Genomic DNA, 23,289 nt, shown 5'->3' on the forward strand with positions numbered 1-23,289 from the left:
AACAAAGGAAGCTGAGAAGTAATACCTGAAACTCATTAGAAATGCAAATTCTCGGGGCGCCTGGGTGGCTCAGTGGGTTAAGCAGCTGACTTCAGCTCAGGTCATGATCTCGCGGTCCGTGAGTTCGAGCCCCGCGTCAGGCTCTGTGCTGACAGCTCAGAGCCTGGAGCCTGTTTCGGATTCTGTGTCTCCCTCTCTCTCTCTGACCCTCCCCCGTTCATGCTCTGTCTGTCTCTGTCTCAAAAATAAATAAACGTTAAGAAAAAAAAATTTTTTTAAAGAAATGCAAATTCTCTGGCCCTGCCTAACACCTGTATCAAACTCTGAGGCCAGGGCCCAACAACCCCTCCTAGTGATCTATACACACAGTTTGAAAACCACTGCCCTAGCACACATCCCTGACCTTGGCCAATTAAGGACCCAAAACATTACGTCCCATAGCCTTGTAAACCTCTAAAAGCACTAACATCTCAGCTTCCAAACTACTTGTCTCAGATGGCTTCTTGCACCCAAAAGTGGTGCCTACGTCCTTTATTTGGATGATAGGCACCAGTTTGGTCATTGAAAAATTTGGCCCTGTATTTATCTAAAGATTTCATAGGGTTTCCAGACTGGGCCAGGGCCCTTGCTCTTTATCATACACAGCTTCAAGGCCACAGACTAAGGGCTGGGAGAAGGGAGAGGGAGTACCCCATTTATATGAAGTATGTGCATGTCTACCTCAGATCCTGTCTTCAAAACTGCTCAAAAGGCACATTTTGCACATTTACTACGTACTTAATGCTACTGAATTGAATAAATTTTATGTATACCATAGAAAAAAAGAGGCAGACATCCTATATATACAAAGCCTGTCCAAAGGCCTTGTCTTTAAGGCCTGGCATTTTGTACTTTACCATCTCCTAACAGCAAGCATTGGAAATACTGGTTTCCATGACAGTGTCTCTCTTTAAGATAAAGGATCATTCCTTTCATCAGTTCATATTTCTTTCTGTTGAACATCTACGATGTGGAAGACCCCGGGTCAGCCCTGGAAATCCAATGATGAATGAGATATGGTCCCTGTTCTCAGGGAACTTAGTCTGGTGAGGCAGAAGAAAACCAAGTAAACAGAATAATTACTAATTGTGCTAAGGCTAAAAGAAAACAAGCTAGGTGCAGATACAAAATAGCACAGGGGCACCTGAGTGGCTCAGTCGGTTAAGCAACAGACTTGATTGCATCTCAGGTCTTAATCTCCTGGTTCATGAGTTCGAGCCCTGCGTCCAGCTCAGTATGGAGCCTGCTTGGGATTCTCTTTCCCTCTCTCTGCCCTACCCACCACTCACGTTCTCTTCCTCCCTCAAAAAAAAAAAAATTTTTTTTTTTCAGAAAAAATACCAATAGCACATTTCACAGACATGAGTGGAAGACCTTCTTGAGGAGATGCTAAAACAAAATCCAGTAAAGCAAAGTTAGTAGGGAAGAGTGCTCCAGGTGGATACCACCTGGGCAAAGACCCAGAGGTGGGAAAGATGGGCATAAGCATCAGGTAAACATGAGTGACTTAATAGTGAAGGACAATTTCAACTTTTTTTTTAGTTTGATTTATTTCCTTAGCACGGGCAGAGGAGGGGCAGAGCCAGAGGGAGAGAATCCTAAGCAGGCTCCAAGATCCCTAGCTGGCTTCATGCTGAGCCTGATGCAGGGCTCTCAGAGCAGTGAGATCATGACCCGGGTTGGGTGTTTAACCGACTGAGCCACCCAGGCACCCCAGAGCAGTTTCAACTTTTAATCACGTGTATTTGCTTCTGATATACTTTACAGTCTGATGAAGAGCTGCTGTTCACCTGTATGATTTGTTTTTATGTGCTTGTCTTTTCTTCAAAGAGGCTACTCCATAACCTGATGGATAGTCTGTGTTGAGACCCTGGTTTCCAACTCAGGAAGGGCAAAATCTCCAGGTATAAAGTGACCATGGTGGTGTGGTAGCCTGTTTTGACCAGCTGCCACTGGAGTTGTGCAGTCTGGGTTCAAATTCTGGCTTATCCCTCTCATTAACTATATGACTTTGGGCATCTCTCCATACCCACCCACTCACCCCCCCACCCCCCCCCACCCCCCGTGTGTAAAAGCGGACTGTTTTGAGGTTCCAATGAGATAATACATCTTAAAGACTTAGAATAGTACCTGACTCCAGAGAAGAACTCAGTATTAACCATTTAATTATAATGTAAAAAAGAAATAATGGATCCCGTCACTTCTCTATTGCTTAGTTAGGCTAAAATAAATTGTTCTATAAACGTTTTAAGTGTGAGAATAAGTGGACCACCTACAGAGCATTCAAAAGAGCACTAAGACCTTTCTACAGATGACTATCATAATAGTTTGAATAATAGTTGTGTGATCAAGCTGCCATGCAAAGAACCAAGTGGTCAGGAATTGAACAGTGCTCACTAATAGGGAGGAACATCTGAAGCATTTGCTATTTCTAGGGAAAAGTTATTTTGTGCCAAGCATGCTAGTTGCCTATCTGAAACCCACTTGCCCCCTTTTATTTAGCTAATAAACTGATTTTCTTTGGGGCACTAACATACCCAGGGAAAAGACCTCCCCATACTCCTTTGCAGGTAGAAGTAGCAATATGAACCATTTCTGGCCAGTTAAAAGCAAGCAACAATTACTGGGTGAAATCTGCCTCTTGTTTTTGGTTTTTCTCCCCTTTTCCTATCAAAATGGGTATGTGATGTCAATATGCAGCAGCCATCTTAAGACCATGAGGATGAAGACTACCTACAAAGGAAGGCTGAACAAAAGACTGAAGGGACACTACACCTGGACTTACTCTGTCTGGACTTATTGTTAAATGAGAAAAGTTGCTAGACAAAACTGCTAATGTAAAAAAAATGGCTATTGGGTTGGATCTTCTTGCCATTCAAATCCCTCTGAACTTAGTATAAATGGGAATAACATTGAAAAATGGACCAAGAAGACATTCTTCAAATTGAAATGCTTTTATTAGAATACTAATAATGGAAGATAGAAGAAAACCATACACATGGAAAAAGGAAAATACTCAGAAATGCTATTACAGATTAGGCAAATTAGAGAAAATTTCTTCAGTGTATGCAAAATGTAAACATTTGCCCTGGGATTCCTCACAGATGGCACAGTCCACAGAGACTTATTTGGAACAAGATTCTATCAAGTAGTCTACAGTATAGCCTCTACAATGTTTCTAACATTAAACTTAAAGCTCCTAGCACACCCAAAATTTTCTCTGCAAAAAACTAAATGGCTCCCAATCAAAGCAACTTGAACTATCAACTGCTACATGTGAAAGCAGGCACTGAAGCAAACCAGTCTTTCAACACTGAGCTTCCATACACTACTATGCTAATTGTATTTACATTTACGTTGACAGAGATTACAAAAATATACAGTGTATAACCCCATGGTGAGTCCAGTGTGGAAAATTCTAGAGTTCTTGTTCATCAAATGCTTCAGAGAAAGACATCAAGTCAGTCACATGAACTTAGGGAAATAGGACTAAGAAGAGGCCCTTTTCTCCTCAGAAAATGGGGACTCATAAACTTCCATGGGTGGACAGGTACAAACCAGGTGCTGATCTCCATAGATGTCATCAATCCGGGCAATGGTTGGCCAGAATTTGCTCTCTGGTTTCACAAAGGGCTGCAAGGGACAAAAGATGGAAATGTCCTGGGTATTCTGAAACATTTCTCTTGCAGAAAGAGATTGCAATGATGTCCCTACAGGCTAAGATGCCACTAAACCACAAATGTTTAAAAGCATAAGAAGGTAAAACCCACACTCCTATTTTTACTGCATCATTAGTTACAGTAGCCAAAATATGGAAGCAATCCACGTGTCCATCAGTAGATGAAAGAAGATATGTATGTATGTGCGTGTGTGTGTGTATACACACATGTGTGCACATAGATACTCACATAGGAATATTGCCCAGCTATGAAAAAGAGTGAGATCTTGGCCATTTACAACAACATAGATGGACCTAGAGGGTATTGTGCTAAGTAGGAAGACAAATGCCATATGATTTCACTTATGTGTGGTATCAGAAAACAAAACAAAAGCAGAAACAGGCCCATAAATACAGAAAACTGATGGTTGCCAGAGGGGGAACAGGCTTCCAGATATGGAATGAGTAATTCAAGGGTATAAAAGGTACAGCATAGGGAATATAGTCAATACTATCGTAATAGCATTTTTCCAGTGACAGATGGTGGCTATGCTTGTGGTGAGCATAGCATAATGTATAGACTTTTCAGATCACTATGTGGTACACCTGAAACTAATACTACATTGTGTGTCAACTATACACCAGTCCAACAAAAAAGCTAAGTCACCCCTTCATTACTGTCCCCCCAAATCCAACTTTTGACCCTTGTCCCCACACTGCCAGAGAGACTGCAGAGCACCTTTTCGTGTAAGAATCAGAAAGGAAGAAAAATTGCATTTGGGCATATCTCCCTTTGGATGATAGTAGAAAATACCTTAACCCATTTGATAGCGACTCCTATTTGGTCTTTCTCCACTGTATTCCCTGTGGATCCTCAGGCCTGTGGCTGACACTCTAACCTCAGAGCTCTGAAAGCCAATTCCAGTGCTCTGCATCACTTGTCATGACCCATTTAAGAAAGTGTCCGACATATGGTAAATGTAATGACACTGCAAGGATAGGAGTCCCATCAGATAGGTGATGGCCCCTCATACGCACGTGGACGGTATACCAGCTGGCACACTCGGCTTCAGAAGACAACTTACAAGTGGGAATGCCGCCACCTCTCTGGAATATGGCCGATCCCAGTGGGAGGATGTGACGCAGGTCAGGGAATGTGGAGACATCTGAGACACACAGATGGGAAAGGGATCAGAGCAGAACACTGCCTTCTGCTGTGCTTTGCTTCAACCAGTGAGCTGACAGAAGCCCAGGTATGGGGCTGCTGGTTGGTTTTATTTCAATTTGAGGGGGAAAAATTGATGGGAAATTTATTCTGAAATATTTCAAATGTCAGAAAGTCATGGTAATATATTAAGCACATCTACCACCCAATATAAGTCAACATTTTATCATATTTGCTTAACCCTTTAAAATAAACATTGGGGGCACCTGTGTGGCACATTCACACAGGGGACACAAAAGTGTCCAACTCTTGATTTCGGCTCAGATCTCACAGTTCATGAGATTGAGCTCTGTGCTGATGGCACGGAACCTGCTTGGAATTCTCTCTGCCTCTCCCCCACTTGCATGTGTATGCACGCCCTCTCAAACATTTTTTTTTTTAAATAAATAAACATTGAAGAGACAATTGAAACTGCCTTTATAACTCCTCCAGCTCATCTCTTACCCTATTCCCAGTGATAACCACTGTCCTGAATTTTGTATTCACCATGCTCATTGTGATTTTATACTATTACGGCATCTATGTATAAACAGCATATAGCATAGTCGGGCACATTTTAAAATCTTTTATCATTTTACGAGTATTATTCTCCACTTGCTTTTATAGCTCTGTATTATGTCCTTTAAATGTCTATTGCCATTTTTAAAATTAGCCTAAATCCTTATAATCTCTTTTCAGTATCCACAGAAAAGAGAAATAATAATGAGCAAGATGCCTTCTCCTGCCAGTCATTGGCCCCTGTGGTGCACCTTCAGGTGCGCACTTTTGGAACTTGCCTGAGCTTCCCCAGGCATCTCAGACTTGTTCTCTGGCTCAAGGCCATAGTAGCACAGCCACAACCTTCACAATATTCCCAATTCATTATCTCCCTCTGGCCCCCAACCCAGATTAATGTCTGGAGCTAACAAAAGACTTACAGCTCAGAAGCAAATATACAATAAACATGTTTCAGATTTTCTCCAAAATAGGCCATAAGCATTAAAAAACATTCAGGCCAAGTACCAATCAGTTGTTCTAAGCAATAATTGCTCTAGTAGAACTTGTCTTTATCCAGAGTTTGTGAGGTAAATAATCTCACTAGAGTGCATTAAATAGAGACACAAGAATAAAACTACCCCAACTAGATAAGAGCTCTTCAGCCCCTGCTCCCTCCCTTGGTAACCAGTTGGATACATGTGGGAGGTATACCTCTCACAGTGACAAAACAATTACACAAACAAAACATATCTCAAAACATCCACATTATACTTAACTGTTACTGTGTTGTTCAAGATTCAAACCTGCAAGTAATGAATTTATCATCCTTTCAGAAGAATGGTCTTATTCTAGGCAAGAATAAATATCTTCTGATGGGAGTTCAGGGGTTGCTGGTACACTGTACATACGCACTCTTATACTCTATGGAACATTTTGGATCAAGTACCAATGCCTACGCACCTTCAGTGGATTGACCCTGGGGTCAATGCGGCCCTCCTCAATGTCAGCAATCTCCTGCCGAATGCTGATCATGGCATCACAGAATCTATCCAGCTCTTTCTTGTCTTCTGACTCAGTGGGCTCAACCATGAGAGTTCCTGCCACCGGCCAGGACATGGTAGGGGCATGAAATCCTGCAAAGGAGATAGGGGAACTTGTGTCACTAACTTTGACCTCCCTGATTTGTAATTTTTTAAAATGTCTATTTATTATTGAGAGAGAGACACAGGGTGCGAGCGGGGAAGGGGCAGCGGAAGAGGGAGATACAGAATCTGAAGCAGGTTCGAGGCTCCAAGCTGTCAGCACAGAGCCCAATGCAGGGCTTGAACTCACAGACCATGAGATCATGACCTGAGCCAAAGTCAGACGTTTAACCAACTGAGCAACCCAGGCACCCCTGATCTCCCTGATTTGGAAGAAATGTCATATATATATTCATCTCAGCAAGAAGAACTTAGGAAATAAACTAACACCCAAGAAGAAACAATCAGTTAAGCAAGTTTTAGAGAGTATCCATAATAAATATGCAACCATACAAATGTATGTAAATTTTTATTTGTTAAATTGGGTAAGCAATAAAAAATATAAAAGGGCAAGTTACATAATGACATCCCATTTTTATGAAAATGATAGTGTTTATATATTTTTTAATATTTTACTTTTTTATTTAATGTTTATTTTTGAGATATAAAGCATGAGCAGGGTAGGGGGAGGCGACAGAGGATCCAAAGCAGGTTCTGCACTGATACTCCTGACACTAGTGAGCTCGATTCGGGGCTCAAACTCACAAACCATGAAATCATAACCTGAGCTGAAGTCAGACACTTAACCAACTCAGCCACCCAGGCACCGAAAGTGTTTATATTTTGAGGGAAGACACCTTGAAAAATAAGTACTAAAATATTAACAGGGCTTATTGCTAATATGAAGCTGAGATTCTTTGATTTTTTTATTAGAATCATACTATAATGCTTATTTATTACAATAAGAGAAATTAAAATATTATAGCCTATCAAAAGTTAAATAAAGTGATAGCAACCATAAAGCCTACTAACCCCATTTTACAGATGAGGAAACTGAGGTTTGGCAGTACATGGAGACACTTTGCCTTTATTCAGAACATAGGCTGAAGGTGTTTCTGTTTACAAAAGCTTTCATATGTAAGATGAATCACCAAGACATACTCAAGAGAGATTTTCTGGACAAAAGCCAAAAATCTTTTCCCATTTCTGGCTCTTTTTCTGTGAAACTGTAAAAGATGAAGACATTTAAATGGTTCCCCAATTCTGATTTGCATAATTACATGGAGTGCTTTAGGGTCATGCCTGCATGCTTTAAGGGATTATCTCCTCAACATGTTACAAACATTTTCAAATGGTAAGTTGAAAGGACTGTAAAGTGAACACCCCTATCTTTTACCTGCATTCAACAATGATGCTCTCTTTGCTTAATCACATCTGTTCATTCATTCATCCATCTTATTTTTGATTCAATTCTAAGAATGCTTCAGTCATCAGTATACTTCTCCCTTAAATACTTCAGGATGCATATCATTAACTAGAATTCAATATCTGTCTACGTGTATTTGTGATAAAATTTACATACAGTAAAATGCACAAATCTTAAGTTTATCACTTACTAAGTTTTGACAAATACATAGAATAGTGTCACTCAAATCAGAAAGGGATTTTAAAAGCTAATCTCTGCCTATGAAGTCCAACCTCAATTTCATGGGTGAGCAAATTCAGCCCAACATACACTGTTGTAGTGGTTCCCATAACCAGAACCATCAGAGTTATATTGGGAACACAGATTCTTTGGTCCTGACCCTGATTCAGGAAGCCCAAGGTAAGTCTCAAAAACATGAGTCTTAAAACTCCCCCAGGTGACTCATTACTCGCTAAGTCTGGATGCCTCTGCCCAAAGGCATTATGCCCCACATTTGGCTGTTTAAAAATACTGATTACTAGGCCCCTCCCCTGGAGATTTTAATTAAGTACATGTGATTAAGACCCAGAATCTGTTATTCTCGATTGCTGTTTTTTTACTTAGCCATTCATTCATTCATCCATTCATTCTCTCACTTATTAGAGACATATGTTTTGAGGTACTAAGTGCTAGCCACCTGTACAATTCTAGGCTTAGGGCAAGTGTGGCATTCACTCTATCAAACATCAAAATAACCTCCTAGCCAGTGCTCTCCCTCCCTGCAAATGCTGCTACTGCAGTCAGATATGTGATACAGACAACACATCCCAGAAGTGAAGGTATATCCTGCCTGAATCTGCCATCAGCCAGGAGGCCTAGTCAGGTTACAGGAGCAACCAAGAGATTTTGGAGAGGTGATTGCTAATTTCATTAATGAAAACTTTCTCTGGCTTTCCCATTTATAATCAGTATAACTCTACATAATAAGATCATGCATTCAAGAGAGGAATGAATCACACATGTGGGATTCCCAATATGATGTAGTAGTAAAACTATTAAATTACTGAAGCTTTCACTTTCCTTACTAAAAGAAGTTATTCCAGTTATTAAAATTCAGATAGGACTCCACATCCATTGAAAGGCAAACTTCTCACCATCTCTGCCTTTCTAAAAATTGAGGGGTCGTTGATATTATTAATAATGTCACTAAAAATAGGTATTTCAACAAGGTCTGTGCTTAATGAACATCCACTAATTCATTAAAGGCCTGTCTTTCAAGTCTTCCAAGAAAATACAGTCTTTATGGAACAAGCATGTGCCTATTCCTTCATCTATGGAAGCAGCTATAGAAGCTGTAGAAGCTGAAACAGCTATAAAGCTCAAATGCCATTCCTCTCTAACACTTCAGCAGTTTACCTGAACCTTCATCATTACACCAACTCACCTCTTCATGGACTCCTTTCTTTACCAGAAATGGGATAGGAATAAGAATTTAATAGAAACATAGGCAATACAACTCAACACCAAAAATCCCCAAATCCAATTAAAAATGAGCCGAAGACATGAAGAGACATTTCTCCAAAGAAGACACGCAAATGGCCAACAGACACATGAAAGGATGCTTAACATAACTCATCAGAGAAATGCAAATCAAAACTACAAGAGGGGTGCCTGGGTGGCTCAGTTGTTTAAGTGTCCAGACTCTTGGTTTCAGCTCAGGTCATGATCCCACAGGTTCATGGAATCGATCCCCACTTCAGGCTCTGCACTGACAGCACAGAACTTGCTTGAGATTCTCTCCCTCTCTCTCTCTGCCCCTCTCCAGCTAATGCTCATGCACACTCTCTCTCTCTCTCTCAAAATAGATATACTTAAAAAAAAAACTGCACAATATTAACAAACACCTGTCAGAATGACATAAATCAAAGGCACAAGAAACAAGTGTTCGAGAGGATGTGGATAAAAAGGAATCCTCTTGCACTGATGGTATCTGATGGTGGTAATGAAAAATAGGGCAGTCACTCTGATAACAGTATGGAGGTTCTTCAAAAAGTTAAAAATAGAGGGGCGCCTGGGTGGCTCAGTTGGTTAAGCGTCCGACTTCAGCTCAGGTCATGATCTCACGGTCCGTGAGTTCGAGCCCCGTGTCGAGCTCTGTGCTGACAGCTCAGAGCCTGGAGCCTGTTTTGGATTCTGTGTCTCCCTCTCTCTCTGACCCTCCCCCATTCATTCTCTCTGTCTCAAAAATAAGTAAACGTTAAAAAAAAATGTAAAAAAAAAGTTAAAAATAGAACTACTCTATCCCTATGATCCAGCAATTGCACTACTAAGTATTTACCCAAAGAATACAAAAATACTGATGCAACGAGATACATGCACCCCGATGTTTACAGCAGCAGTATCAACAATGGCCAAATTATGGCAAGAGCCCAAAGGTCTACCAACTGATAAATGGATGAAGATGGCATATATATTATATACACACATACATGCACAGTGGAATATCAGCCATAAAAATAGTGAAATCTTGCCATTTGCAATAACATGGATGAAACTAGAGAGTATAATGCTAAGCAAAATAAATTAGAGAAAGACAATTACCATATGATTTCACTCATATGTGGAACTTGAGAAATGAACACAATGAACAAATGGGGTAAAAAAAGAGAAAGGCAAAGAAACAGACTCTTAACTAGAGAGAACAAAGTAATGGATACCAGAAGGGAGATGGGTGGGGGGGATGAGTGAAATGGGTCATGGGGATTAGAGAGTACACTTATCATGATGGACATTGAGTATGTATGTAAGTGTTGAATCACTATATTGTACACCTGAAACAAATATAAATTAAAATTTAAAAATTAAAATGAAAAAAAAGAAAGAAACTAGGGAACAAAAACCATTTTCTTTGGGATTTTAAATTCTTTTAACTATAAAGACTTTTCTTGAATGCCAATGGATTCAAGATGCTGATTTAATATCTTTTGAAGGGTAGTACCAATGCAGTCATAGGGCACGTTTTTTCTCTATCACTTTGAAGTTTACCCAGAATCCTGTGCTCACCATTTATCCTACGGACCAGTTTATTGTGGTGCCTGCATGTTTGTTTTGTGCTTTGAGGAAGTCGCCCATAGCTAGCATGAATGTCAAAAACCTTAGATGCCCTATGAGGGTTTTTTTCCCAGAGGATCACTCACCATAATCCTGAAGCCTCTTGGCCACATCCACAGCCTCAATATTTGCAGACTTTTTGAAAGGTCTTGTGTCCAAAATAAATTCATGAGCCACATAACCTGTGGGAAATTGTTTCAGTTCAAGATTACCATCAGCTTGTTTTGCCCAAGCAAATGTACAAATCAGCTTTGTAATGCATATCAACAAGGCCCAAGATGCCATGGTAACTTGGAAGTTTATACGTGGCAACAAAGACCTCATTTACTTTTATTAATAACTATAATTATAGGGGCACCAGCGTGGCTTAGTCTGTTCAGCGTCCAACTTCAGCTCAGGTCATGATCTCACCATTTGTGAGTTTGAGCCCCACATTGGGCACTGTGCTGCCTACTTGGGATTCTGTCTCCCTTTCTCTTCCCCTCCCCTGCACACACACACTCTCTCTCTCAACCTCTCTCTCAAAATAAATAAACTTAGGGGCGCCTGGGTGGCGCAGTCGGTTAAGCGTCCGACTTCAGCCAGGTCACAATCTCGTGGTCCGTGAGTTCGAGCCCCGCGTCGGGCTCTGGGCTGATGGCTCGGAGCCTGGAGCCTGTTTCCGATTCTGTGTCTCCCTCTCTCTCTGCCCCTCCCCTGTTCATGCTCTGTCTCTGTCCCAAAAATAAATAAACGTTGAAAAAAAATTTTTTTAATTAAATAAATAAATAAACTTAAAAAATTATGTAAAAAATAATTATAAAATATAAAGGTGATTATAAAAATAAAATTTTAACATGTCAAGCCAATGTGTTCAGTCCTTAGTGCACAACACACACAAGGCAAGAGGCTGATGGGAGGTGGAACTTTGGTGCCAGTGCATTGCTGGAACATTTGACTGAGATTCCTGGGGATGAGATTCTTTCAACTCTGATGATATAAAATCTATTTGCAATAGTTAAACATGTCATCACACAGGCCTGACCCTTTTATACACCATTCTCCATAACTCTGCCCCAGCATCAAATAACTGTTTCATCTGTGTGAATGTAATTATATACAGAACATGTATCTCTAAGGCACATACATAATTGTATGAGATTCTTCAGAGGGGCTTTTGAGGGTTTGGTTTCAGGCTTCAGGCTGATTATTAGAAATTGGGGCTGTCAAACAGCACACCACAGGTGGCAAGAAGATGAAACCAAAGTCTGGGAGTGAGTTCACTTTGCTCTAGTTTGTCAGCTGGTTTCCTCTCTAGGCCCAGGTCACAATCTCCCCAGCACAACCTGTTTGACCCATCAGCAGGAATAAACCATCAATGAAGTCAGCATTTTCATTAATATAGAACAACAGTTCTGGGGGCTTCCCAAATTCTGTGGCCTCAAATCTGATGAATTTCCTTCTAGGAAAGTATCTGTAGATGAGACAATAATGTATTACTTCCTAACCTACTTTCCTTTCAGCAAACAAGGAATCTACTTACAGATACATGGAGCAGATAATTCCTCAAGCCTGACAAGAGTTGCTCCAGTCACTAAACAGCTTCTGAAATCATCCATAACTGCTCTGCTTCTTATGTAATGAATAAATAAGAAAGGACTGATTTTGTGAGGAAATAAAGTATGAGAGCCTCAAGCTTTAAATATACTGTCACTGAATATTATAAAATATTCTAACAATGATGGAAATTAAATTTGTGAGGAGTGTGATTCAAAAGTGGGAAGTTATATTCATAGCTAGGTAAAGTCAGGGGCAAAAAGTGCTTAAAAGGAATGCCCAGTTGGAATGTTCAGGGGTGAGGGTGGGGTGGGGGTGGGGAGGCGGTGGAGATCATTTAAGTGCAGGAATCCTAAATACCCAATTATCCCCACCCCATTTTGGGAGCCCAGCCTCAACCTTTGACCTTTCTTCTCTGAGCCTCTGGCAGCCACCCGGCGCTGTGACAGTGACACAAGAAAGAAGGGTAATGAAGTTCACTGCTCTAAAGGGCACTCAGTGGGCAGGAGATGAAGAGGGGAGGGACACATCATGGAGGAAAAGGAACGTCACTGTTGCTGGCAGGCAGAGGGCTGTCTTCCAAGAAGTTCAGTAACAACTGAAAGGCCCCATCACGCGGAGCCCAGCCCAGCACTAACACAAAGACTACATCTGCAGTGTCCCCACCACAACCAGGCGGTTTGGGAAGAGCTCCATTTCTGAAATGAGGTTCAGATGTTATTTTCTAAATCCATATTCTAATGTGTTCAAATGGAAACGGTAGAATTTTAGCATATCTCTCTGAGCTCTGAAAGGGATGAAATTGAAACTTGGTGGCTGTTGGAGGCTAAATCCCAAGATGTTCATCTGTGTTTGTAGTTTTTAAGGAGAAGAGGTACACAAACCTTCTGTGGTATGTGGTAAGTCAGGGCAATCTGAAGTAGAAATTGTATACACTGATCAGCACAAGGTTTAATTTTCACTGAGTAGGTATTTCTCCTGGGCCTAACCATGGCTATAGCTGAGAGTCTGAAAAGATACCAAGTCAAAGGAACAGGGAGAAGAGGGAGGGGGTGACAAAAAAAAAACAAAATAAAAGTGGAGTGGCTCTAAATTTGGAACACCTTTCGTCCAACTCCTATCCTCAGAATGACTACCTAGAGATATGTGGAACTCACTAGCTAATTACTCTTTAAGGCTTAGGTGAGCAATCAATGCTTAGCCAAGCTTTTCAGTTGCAATCCAGAGACCATAACTAATAGAATCAAAACAATGTTTCCATGGGAATGAGGTTGGCTAGGCAGAGCCTCTGGCCTCAGGAGGCTCACTTCCTTGCCTGGGACATGAAAGACCATTCCATGAAGTCCATGTCTGCCGGTAAAGGCCACTGGGAAACCAACTCATAACAGAAATTTCCAGGCAGCATTAGGTTTGTCTGAGGCCATAAGGGGATAGGCACTGAAAAAATTAAAACATAAATGAAACATTGGGATAGTAACAAAGTTGCCGCCTCCACTAAAAGGAACTCCATTTTCATCAGTGAGTTTAGCCTCCCACATGAGTAGACAGCTGTGAATTTTTTAAATTCCTCCTTTAAAAATGTACTATCTTGGGGCGCCTGTGTGGCTCAGTCGTTTAAGCATCAGACTTCGGCTCAGGTCATGATCTCACAGTCTGTGAGTTCAAGCCCCACGTCAGGCTCTGTGCTAACAGCTCAGAGCCTGGAGGCTGCTTCGGGTTTTGTGTCTCTTCCTCTCTCTCTGTCCCTCCCATGCTCATGCTCTTGTCTCTCAATAATAAATAAACATTAAAAAATGTTTTAAAAATAAACAAATAAAAATATACTATCTTACCTGAGGTAATTCCTTTCCTTCCTCATCCTAAATACTACTGCTTTTCCCTTCCCAATTCTTGCCTGTCACTCCCTTGCTTCACAAAACCCTAAACCTCAACAGTTCAGCTGGGGTTTTCAAATCTCTCAAAGAAATGGTTCATAAAGGGAAGACTGGAGTTCATTAAAATTATTGCCTCATATTCATCTGTAATTACAATGTCTTATATAGAGCTAGTAAATATGATTAAGATGAATAATAGTCTTCTAATATTGCCATTAGACATTTTGGAATACAATGTGCTTATTAAGAACATTTCTATTTTGGGCCCTCAGGAGGTACAATGATAATTCTTCTTTAGGTCCGAGAATAAATGTGTTTACCAGACCAAATATGAGACAATTTTTGATTTCATGAACTTTTGGATTAGGTGACAAGGTCTGTAATTACCAATACATCTCTGTGTGGGATGAGAAATACAATTCATTATTTGATTCTGGGATAAAATGTCAAAACAAACGGAAACTGGATCTATCATTTTGTGCTGCAAATCCCCTAGGACTGAGACAGTCGCTGTTTTTAAAGCAGTCACTCAAACACTAAGCACGTGGTTAGGCACCTGAGAAACACTTGCTTTGTTCACTTTCCTCTCTCCTGGATTGCCACCAATCCCCATGTAGTCCAGATCACATGGACTCTTTAAAAATGAAAGTTTGCATTTACACAAGTCTGTGAACATACTAAAAATCAGTGAGTTGTACATTTAAAGTGGGTGATTTGTGTGATATGTGAATTGTCTCAATGAAATTATCAAATTAAGTTAATCACAAGGAAGTTTCAACTACATTTAAAAATAATAAACATGGGGCCCCTGGTGGCTCAGTCATTTAAGTGTCTGACTTCAGCTCAGGTCATGATCTCACAGTTCATGAGTCCAAGCCCCACATTGGGCTCTGTGCTGACAGCTCAGAGCCTGGAGCTGCTTCAGATTCTGTGTCTCCCTCTCTCTCTCTGTGTGTCCCTCCTCCCCCCCTCAAAAATAAACATTAAAATTTTTTTCTTTAAAAAATAATAAACAAGGTGGGGGGAACCTATAAACCTTGTCAATTAAAACAAAAATACCGTTTTCCAGCCACCGGATTGGGAAAGATATTTTGGTTTCGGTTTGTGGGTTTTTTTCCAGCCTGGCACTTGGTGTTCACTGGTCCCCAGCATGATGGTCACTTCATATGCTATGAGAGTGAAATAAATTGGCACCTGTGGGTATAACCAGGGCACATGTACCAAGAGCTTAAATGTATTCACACTCTGAGATAATAATTTCTCTTCTGCAGCTCTAAGGAAATAATCAGAGATGTTTTTTTAAAAAATCTAAGTAAAAGATATCCATTGCAGCATGTTACAGATGCAAATGACTAAGGGGAAAACATGACAGAATTCGTGGAATCCTGGTATATCCAAACAAATGAATCAATGTAGCCTCTTTCAAAGAACACTTAACGACATGGGGAAATGATCACAATATAAGATAAAATTAAAAAACAGGACACAAACTGTAATACTGGCTCAATGGTCTAAAAGTAAGATGAGAAGGAATACAGTGAAATATTAATAGTGGTTATGTCTGCTTACCAAAACCATGAATCATTTACATTTTCTTTCTCAGATTTTTAATTTTCCAAATTTTCCATGTTGAGCATATACATATTACTTATATAATCAGACATAACAAATACTTAAACTTATCCTGAAGGCCAATACATAACAGGATGCATTTCACAGAGCAGGAGCTATATTTGAATTAATTAGTAGCTCTTGTAGGTTAATACCCACTTCAGAAGCATTTTGTTGTGTTGCTTAGAGACATATTGCCCACAATTTTTTTTTCCTAATCTCTAGGGAGCATTCTGGTTATTTAGAGCTTCTGGCTATTTAGTTCTTTCCTGTTTTCAAACTATAGAACCACGTCTGTGGATACATATTTTTAAGGCAAGACCAGCCTTTAAATTAAAGATGACAGATGTAGACGTATACTCTGCCTGAGCTGGAGAAATCAAGAGCCAAAGCGAGGTCTCATCCTGTGGCCCAGGTCTGGGCATGCTGCTGTCTGTCTGCTCCAAGCTCCAAGTCCCCATCTGTCCCTGATCTCCAATTCTGTGCTCACAGCCAATGTGCTGTGTGTCTTAGGGCCATCTCCTCCTATTACCTCCAGTATAACTTTGTTCCCCTATCTACTATTTCCTCTATTGTAGCTTCACTCTTCCCTCTTCAAAGCCATTTCTCTGGCAGTTTTAAATCCTCTACTGATTTCAAAACAAAACTGCATCTTACTGAAATAGCTTCCACATGTACCCCTGCTTTACCACCAAACTCCCCCAAACCATGACTGCTTCTCCTTTGTCCTCCCCACCCTCAATCCATTCTCAGCTCATTGCGGTTTGGCATCTGCCTTACCATTTTTGTTCCAATTCTTTCAAAGGTGACCAAAGGATTGCTAATTGTTACAGGCAAATATTCTTTTAAGACTCCTATCAGAACACCATTCTGTCTCTCCCTGTTTTTCAATACATTTGTACTGGGGCAGGCATGATGCCAGGGATTGGTGCTTGAGAATGGAAGCAGGCACAGTCTTTACCCTGAAGGAGTTCAAGGTCTGATGGACAGAGCCAGACAATAAACTGAGTGGGAGAAATCCTCAGTAGCAGAGGGAGCCAAGAGGAGGGAGAAGTTCTCTCCACCAGGAAAAAGAGGCTTCAGGGAGGAGGTGTGAGGCCAGAACAGAGGCAGGCAGGACAAGCAGGGGCTTCTCTAGGGAGAGGCATTGTGACAAATGCTGCAGGGTCCTACAGCTGCCTCAAGCAGGGAGTCGAGTCCTCTCTCACTGGAGTCCCCTATGCTCATCCTGCCTTTTTTTTTTTTTTAATTTATTTTGAGAGAGAGAGAGAGAGAGAGAGAGAGAGAGAGACTGCAGAAGGGGCAGAGAGAGAGGGAGAGAGAATCTCCAGCAGGCTCCACACTGTCAGCATGGAGCCAACACAGGGCTCAAACTCATGAACTGTGAGATCATGACATGAGCTGACATCAACAGTTGGCCGCTTAACCAATTGAGCCATCCAGGTGCCACATCCCTCTTAAGGTAGCCATCTGCTTGCAGGGCTTTGCTCTGGTTTCTTAAAACTCTTTCCTTGAGTTTCACCATTTCCAAGAGTCTGCTCTTAGATTCTGTGCCTAAGCCAAATTTCTGCAAAGCTATCTGGCTCCATCCTCTCCTATCACTTCCAGGATGACTTGGTTCCCCTACTATTATTCTCTCTGCTGTTCCTCTATTATAAGCATAAAAGCCTTACACAGAATTTCACTTCACATTTAATTAATCAGTAACTAAGCCCTATTGATCCTACTTCTAATAGGATCTTCTTCCCTTGCCATTTTTGAAATGAGTTTAACCTTCTCTTAATCCTGTCACTCCGCTACTCAAAAAACCTTTCATGGCTGTCATCAAGGGTAAAGTCAAGAGCCTTCCAAGACTTCAAGTTGGCCTCTCCAACTTCACCTTCATCTGCTCTCCTTCCTCCTATTCAACAACCCCCCAACAAGCTTCTCACCACCTACACAATTCTTTCTTGCTCCAGTATTTCTGTTTACTGGTGTCTGATACTCTCCTTTCCAGGCTCATCTCAAGTGTCTCCTCCCAGAAGGCTCTCCCAACTATTCTGCACTTCCTCTGCCCAGTCTGAATTACTCCACTCTTCTGGAGCCATTCCCATAGCACTTGTGAGGTTAAGAGTGCATGGTATTTATATATACATCTCCCCATGCTGTGGGCTCCTTGTTGACCTGGGCTGTGTAGGCTACTGCATCACACAGCCTTGCAAATAGTGATACTCCTAACCTGTTCACTCAATTGAAGTTATTTCCAATAACTATGATTTATATATGCAAAGAAACGAAAATTTCCTACCCACCACAGAAAACATTTACTAGGTCAAACCTGGTCAAGAAAAAAACCAAGGTGATAGTAGACTGTGGTTGATACTTGCCTCTTGCACCCCGGAAAAGGACTCTATAGTGTTTTTCTAATCGCTTGGCCATGTAGTTGGCATTTAATATAGCAATTTCTGTGGCCTGTTTAAGGCCTTTGCCTCCCATCATCTGCAACAGAGAGAAAGAGTCATCAGCCATGGAACAGGTTAAACCCAAGGGGCACTAATGAAAGACACACCCAAGTAAATCCCACCCTCAAAGGGAGTCAGCCCAGTGTCAATCCCAACAAAGATGTCTTCCAGTCTTCTCTGATGCTGAAATGATTTTTGGTTTTCTCCTTTGAACATAACTTTGTATTTCTTATAAAAAATAACAAAGTAATAACAAAGTAACAACACGGAACAAAGTAACAGAGGCAAAATTGATTGCTGACTATTATGTTACCTAAAGAGGAAAAAGAAACTTAGACTACACTCATTTGGGAATGTTTTTGTTTGTTTATGCATTTGATAATTGCCAGGAGTCTAATGGGATATTGACCAAAATCCTCACTGAATCAATTTGGTATGGTTTGTCTTCCAATTGACCATGGTCAGAGTTATTTATACATTTAACAACTGCCAGGCTTGATCTTACCCTGTTCTGGTGGTTCCTAGGTCCCTGTGATTATACCAGGTGAACATCATCACCAGCAAAGAGCTTAAAATCAAGACTGCATCAATTTTTATTGCCTACATTCTTCCCAGAATACCTCATGTATGATGGGGATTAATATGTATTAAATACATAACTAATATAAAGCAAATGAGAAAGCATCAAATAAAAAATAGAGACACCAAAGTCCAAAGGAAGGAAAGGACACATCTTGCCTGGCTGGAAAAGAAGGGTTCCCAGAGTAAGAGTTAGTACTTGAGTGGAAATCTACAAATGGGTAGAATTTGGTGAAGCAAAAAGAATGGGGAAGACACTCCAGCTGAGAAGAATGGCCAAAACCAAGGTGTAGAGGTAAAGGCACATGGTTGCAGTCTGGAGGTTACTATAGAGGTTGGTGGGTTGTGACAACTTCTTGCAAGCCTGGAACCTTTGCCACAAAGAACTTGGATTCGGTTCAGCCAGCCATGTCTCTCCACTCATGCACCAGAATCACTTGGAAGCTTGATGGCCAAAGCCCTACCCAGTCATATGCTGAATTTGATTTTCTCTGGGATTGGGCCTAAGAATGTGTGTTTTGGGATAAATCCCCTAAGAACTCTGTGTAGGCTAGTAAGACTGAGAAGTAGAGGCAAAAGGAAACTATAAGATAATTCTGGCTCTTCTGTAGAACTTGCAGTCCTATAGGGAGTGTCCACAATGGGCTGCAGTAGGGAAAGAAGGTAGTTCTAATGCCCAGGTGGCAAGTAACAACAGCATGAAACAAAGAGAGGGGTCAAAGTCAGAGGGGTATTTTTTTTTCCACGTTTTTATTTATTTTTGGACAGAGAGAGACAGAGCATGAACGGGGGAGGGGCAGAGAGACAGGCAGATACAGAATCGGAAACAGGCTCCAGGCTCTGAGCCATCAGCCCAGAGCCTGACGCGGGGCTCGAACTCACGGACCGCGAGATTGTGACCTGGCTGAAGTCGGACGCTTAACCGACTGCGCCACCCAGGCGCCCCCTGAGGGGTATTTTTAAATTTACTTTACTTCATTGTTATCTGAGGTTCTGTCTGGTACTCCTGGCATATGGCCAAACCAGCCTGGGGGCATTTACTTTTTAAATGTGGGAAATCATCTCCAACCCAAACACATCCATAATAACCCACGTTTACATGATCTAGGGACCAAAAGGAACCTGGGAATAAGATTCTGTTTGCAAAGAAGCAGACCTTTACTATGATTGTTTTTGTTGTTACTGCCTGTAAAATAACTCAAGTATCATTTTTAAAAGCAGGTTTTAGTCTCTGGGGTACAGAATTGTTGTTTCTGCTTCCCAGAAAGTTTTCATTAAGAATCATAAATGCCACACTGTTAAAGAGTAACAGCCAGCCCCAGAGAGTCATCCAACATGATTTGCACAGCTGAGTTTGAGAGTCTTGTTTCACCCTCCTTTAAGGAGGGAAGACAGTTTGGGAAGGCTGTTCTAATTAGCCACTGAACAAGTGTTCCTGTCCAATGTACAGTCTTAGCCCAGGAGGTAGGCAGGCCAGTTTGAACAAGAGCTGTATAAAATAAACTATGGCCCTAGTGTTTTTTTGGAGAAACACAAAGGAAGGAAAGCTGTTCTCTAACAAAGTTTAATTACCCCAGAGAATTACAGTTCCACAGATTCTAAAGGGCAAAGAGCTTAGGTGAAACCACCACATTCTTAGGCCCAATCCCAGACAAAATCAAATAGCAGATAAGCAAATTTCTGCTACTTTTTCTTTTTTTTTTTTTTTAAATTTTTTTTTTTAACGTTTATTTATTTTTTTGGGACAGAGAGAGACAGAGCATGAACGGGGGAGGGGCAGAGAGAGAGGGAAACACAGAATCAGAAACAGGCTCCAGGCTCTGAGCCATCAGCCCAGAGCCCGACACGGGGCTCGAACTCACGGACCGCGAGATCGTGACCTGGCTGAAGTCGGACGCTTAACCGACTGCGCCACCCAGGCGCCCCTGCTACTTTTTCATCTTACCCTCCAGGCTCATAAGAAATCTAAGCCAAAATGAGATTTCTAAAATGTATCCTAGGATTTCAACCTTCTGTAATAATTAGTATGTGCACTGTTTTTCACTTGCAAGGGGCTATACAAATCCTACAGGAAATCAAATGATGTAACCAGAATATCCATATGACTCATGGAACTTTGTCTGGAAAACATATCTGGCATGTCAGTTTCTCTGATGGTAAAGTCACTATGAGAGCTCCAAGGAAGCATAATGAAGAGATGAAATAAATTTTAGCTGATCTTTTTAAGAAGGTTTCTTCCACCCAAGTCAGCAATGTTCACTGAACTCCATCTCAGATCACGGACTTCATTTTTAAGTCAAGAAGAAAGTCTATAGACTTAGTTTCCCACCCACATATCACATCCCCCACCGGCCTAACACAGTCACAGGCCTCACCTTAATGTAAGCCCATGAAATGGGCAGGATGGAACTGGAGCCCCATGGGGCTGCGCTGACAGTACCCACAGGCCGGTTATCCTCACATGGCTTTACTGAAATGATCGGATGATTGGGCAGAAAAGGAGCAAGATGCTTCTTCCTGTATTTTTTCAAGCACAAATTCAGAAGATATCAAAAAGATCCAGACCAACCAAACACACAAGTAAGTGCTGGGCCCTCTTGGGAAGCTCTATTCCTAGTAGAGAAACTCAGAGCAGAAGGGATCTGACGCCTGCTAAGAGACAGATGTTCAGGAAGTGTTCCATTCTTCTTCCTCCTCACCAGCCATCAGTGTCCCAGCAGCTCACCGGAGAACTGTGGCAGAGGACTTGGCAGATTTCATGTAGGCAGCCATGAAATAGCTTGTGGATTCATGGACTCACCAGGATGTGGAGACCTCCCTGCCCCACACTCTTTCCCAAGGCATCTAAGGGATAGAGGGTGCTTCTGAGGAGCCACAGGGCCTACACATCAGAGGCCAGCCTATGAATGCTACTCAGCCGCCTCCCGCATATCTAAGGCACTGAAGTGCCCCCACTTACTATAAATAATAATAATAATAATAATAATAATAAAAAGCAAGAGGGCCAGACTCCCAGCAATCTGAAGACTGGGACCTTTGGTCCATGTTTAGAAAACTTAAGAAACTCAGGAAATGGCTGATCAGCATCATCTTCACAAGATGATTCAATTTCAGTGTAAAAAGTTATCAACAGCTGCAAGATACTCCTTTAGTGCTATTATGATCTCATCCAATTATTCCAGTAACAAGGTTTGTTTCCTGCTTATCTCAGATGTAATCAGAGTTCAGGCTGCAAAGGGTTCAACACCTTATATTCAATTCACTGCTTCCTTTCCCTTCCTTTTTCCCTCTCTCCTCTCTTTTCTTTCTTTCTTTCTTTCTTTCTTTCTTTCTTTCTTTCTTTCTTTCTTTCCTTTCTTTCCTTTTTTCTTTCCTGAGAACACTTAAGTTCTACTCTCTTACAAATTTCAATTATACAATATAGTGTTATCAACTAAATCACCGGGTCAAACATCTACGGCTGAAAGTTTGTACCCTTTACCAACCTCTCCCTACCCATCCCCTGCTCCCCAGCCCCAGGCAAGCACTTTTCTACTATAAGTTCCTTTGGTTGTTGATAATTCACTTTCAATGTAACCAACAGCTGATTTCTTTTTTTAAAAGACAGAAAAAAAAAAAAAAGAGAAAACATCTTGGAAGTCTAAGTTATCACCCCTCTCACTGCTTCTCTCCAGCCCCTAAAGAAGGACTAGATATGACGGTGTCCATGACACTTGAAGACCTCGATGAGAAGAACAGCAAACTTGGGGCCATTCTTTCATTCTCAGTCTCCAAAACCATCCTGAAATGAGCAGCCCGGAACTCACACGCCAATGGGCCCCATGCCAGGGCCACCTCCTCCGTGGGGAATGCAGAAGGTCTTGTGAAGATTTAGGTGTGAGACATCAGACCCAAAATCTCCAGGACGACAGATTCCCACCTACCACAAAGGGAAAAGAGCCAAAAGCAAAAGTCAAGAGCTTGCAAGGATATTCTGGAAAGGCAGCCATGCTATTTGCTGCAGCTTCTCCTCTCAGAGGAAAGGCAGGCAGCACTGTTCACAGAAATATTCTTAATACCGGAAGAGTTCCACATTCAAAATCTGACATCCCATAAGCAGCCTGGTTTATGGTTTCTGTGGAAACAGCAATTGACCATTTAGCCTAATTTAGATTTCAAAATACGGATTTGAGGAGAGGAAACACCATGAGCAAAAGGGAAGTACCTCCTTGCTGCAGAAACAGATGACATTCAGACCAGCAATGCTACTTCCCCTGCATGGTTGGCTTTGAGCATCATGCATTTTGGGTACCCCAATGAAAGAGACTGGAA

General features: G+C 41.4%; 1 protein-coding gene across 2 annotated transcripts in view; it reads right to left on the reverse strand.

Annotated features, from left to right (window-relative positions):
• Window positions 1–2,974: 2,974 nt before the first annotated feature.
• GLDC (glycine decarboxylase) overlaps window positions 2,975–23,289 on the reverse strand; it is a 103,858-nt gene continuing 83,543 nt past the window's right edge. The window contains exons 19-25 of one of the 2 annotated variants that reach the window (XM_040460877.1): window positions 22,785–22,897; window positions 21,354–21,495; window positions 18,325–18,436; window positions 11,024–11,119; window positions 6,360–6,532; window positions 4,783–4,863; window positions 2,975–3,672 (exon numbers count right to left, since the gene is read on the reverse strand). In XM_040460877.1, coding sequence (XP_040316811.1) covers window positions 3,529–3,672; window positions 4,783–4,863; window positions 6,360–6,532; window positions 11,024–11,119; window positions 18,325–18,436; window positions 21,354–21,495; window positions 22,785–22,897 — 861 coding nt within the window. In that variant the 3' untranslated portion in view covers window positions 2,975–3,528. Of the gene's footprint in view, window positions 3,673–4,735; window positions 4,864–6,359; window positions 6,533–11,023; window positions 11,120–18,324; window positions 18,437–21,353; window positions 21,496–22,784; window positions 22,898–23,289 lie in introns of both variants that reach the window. The other variant, XM_040460878.1, reaches the window with a different exon arrangement.

This window comes from Herpailurus yagouaroundi, unplaced genomic scaffold (assembly GCF_014898765.1).
Source record: "Herpailurus yagouaroundi ecotype Mexico unplaced genomic scaffold, PumYag 252, whole genome shotgun sequence".
NCBI lineage: Eukaryota > Metazoa > Chordata > Mammalia > Carnivora > Felidae > Herpailurus > Herpailurus yagouaroundi.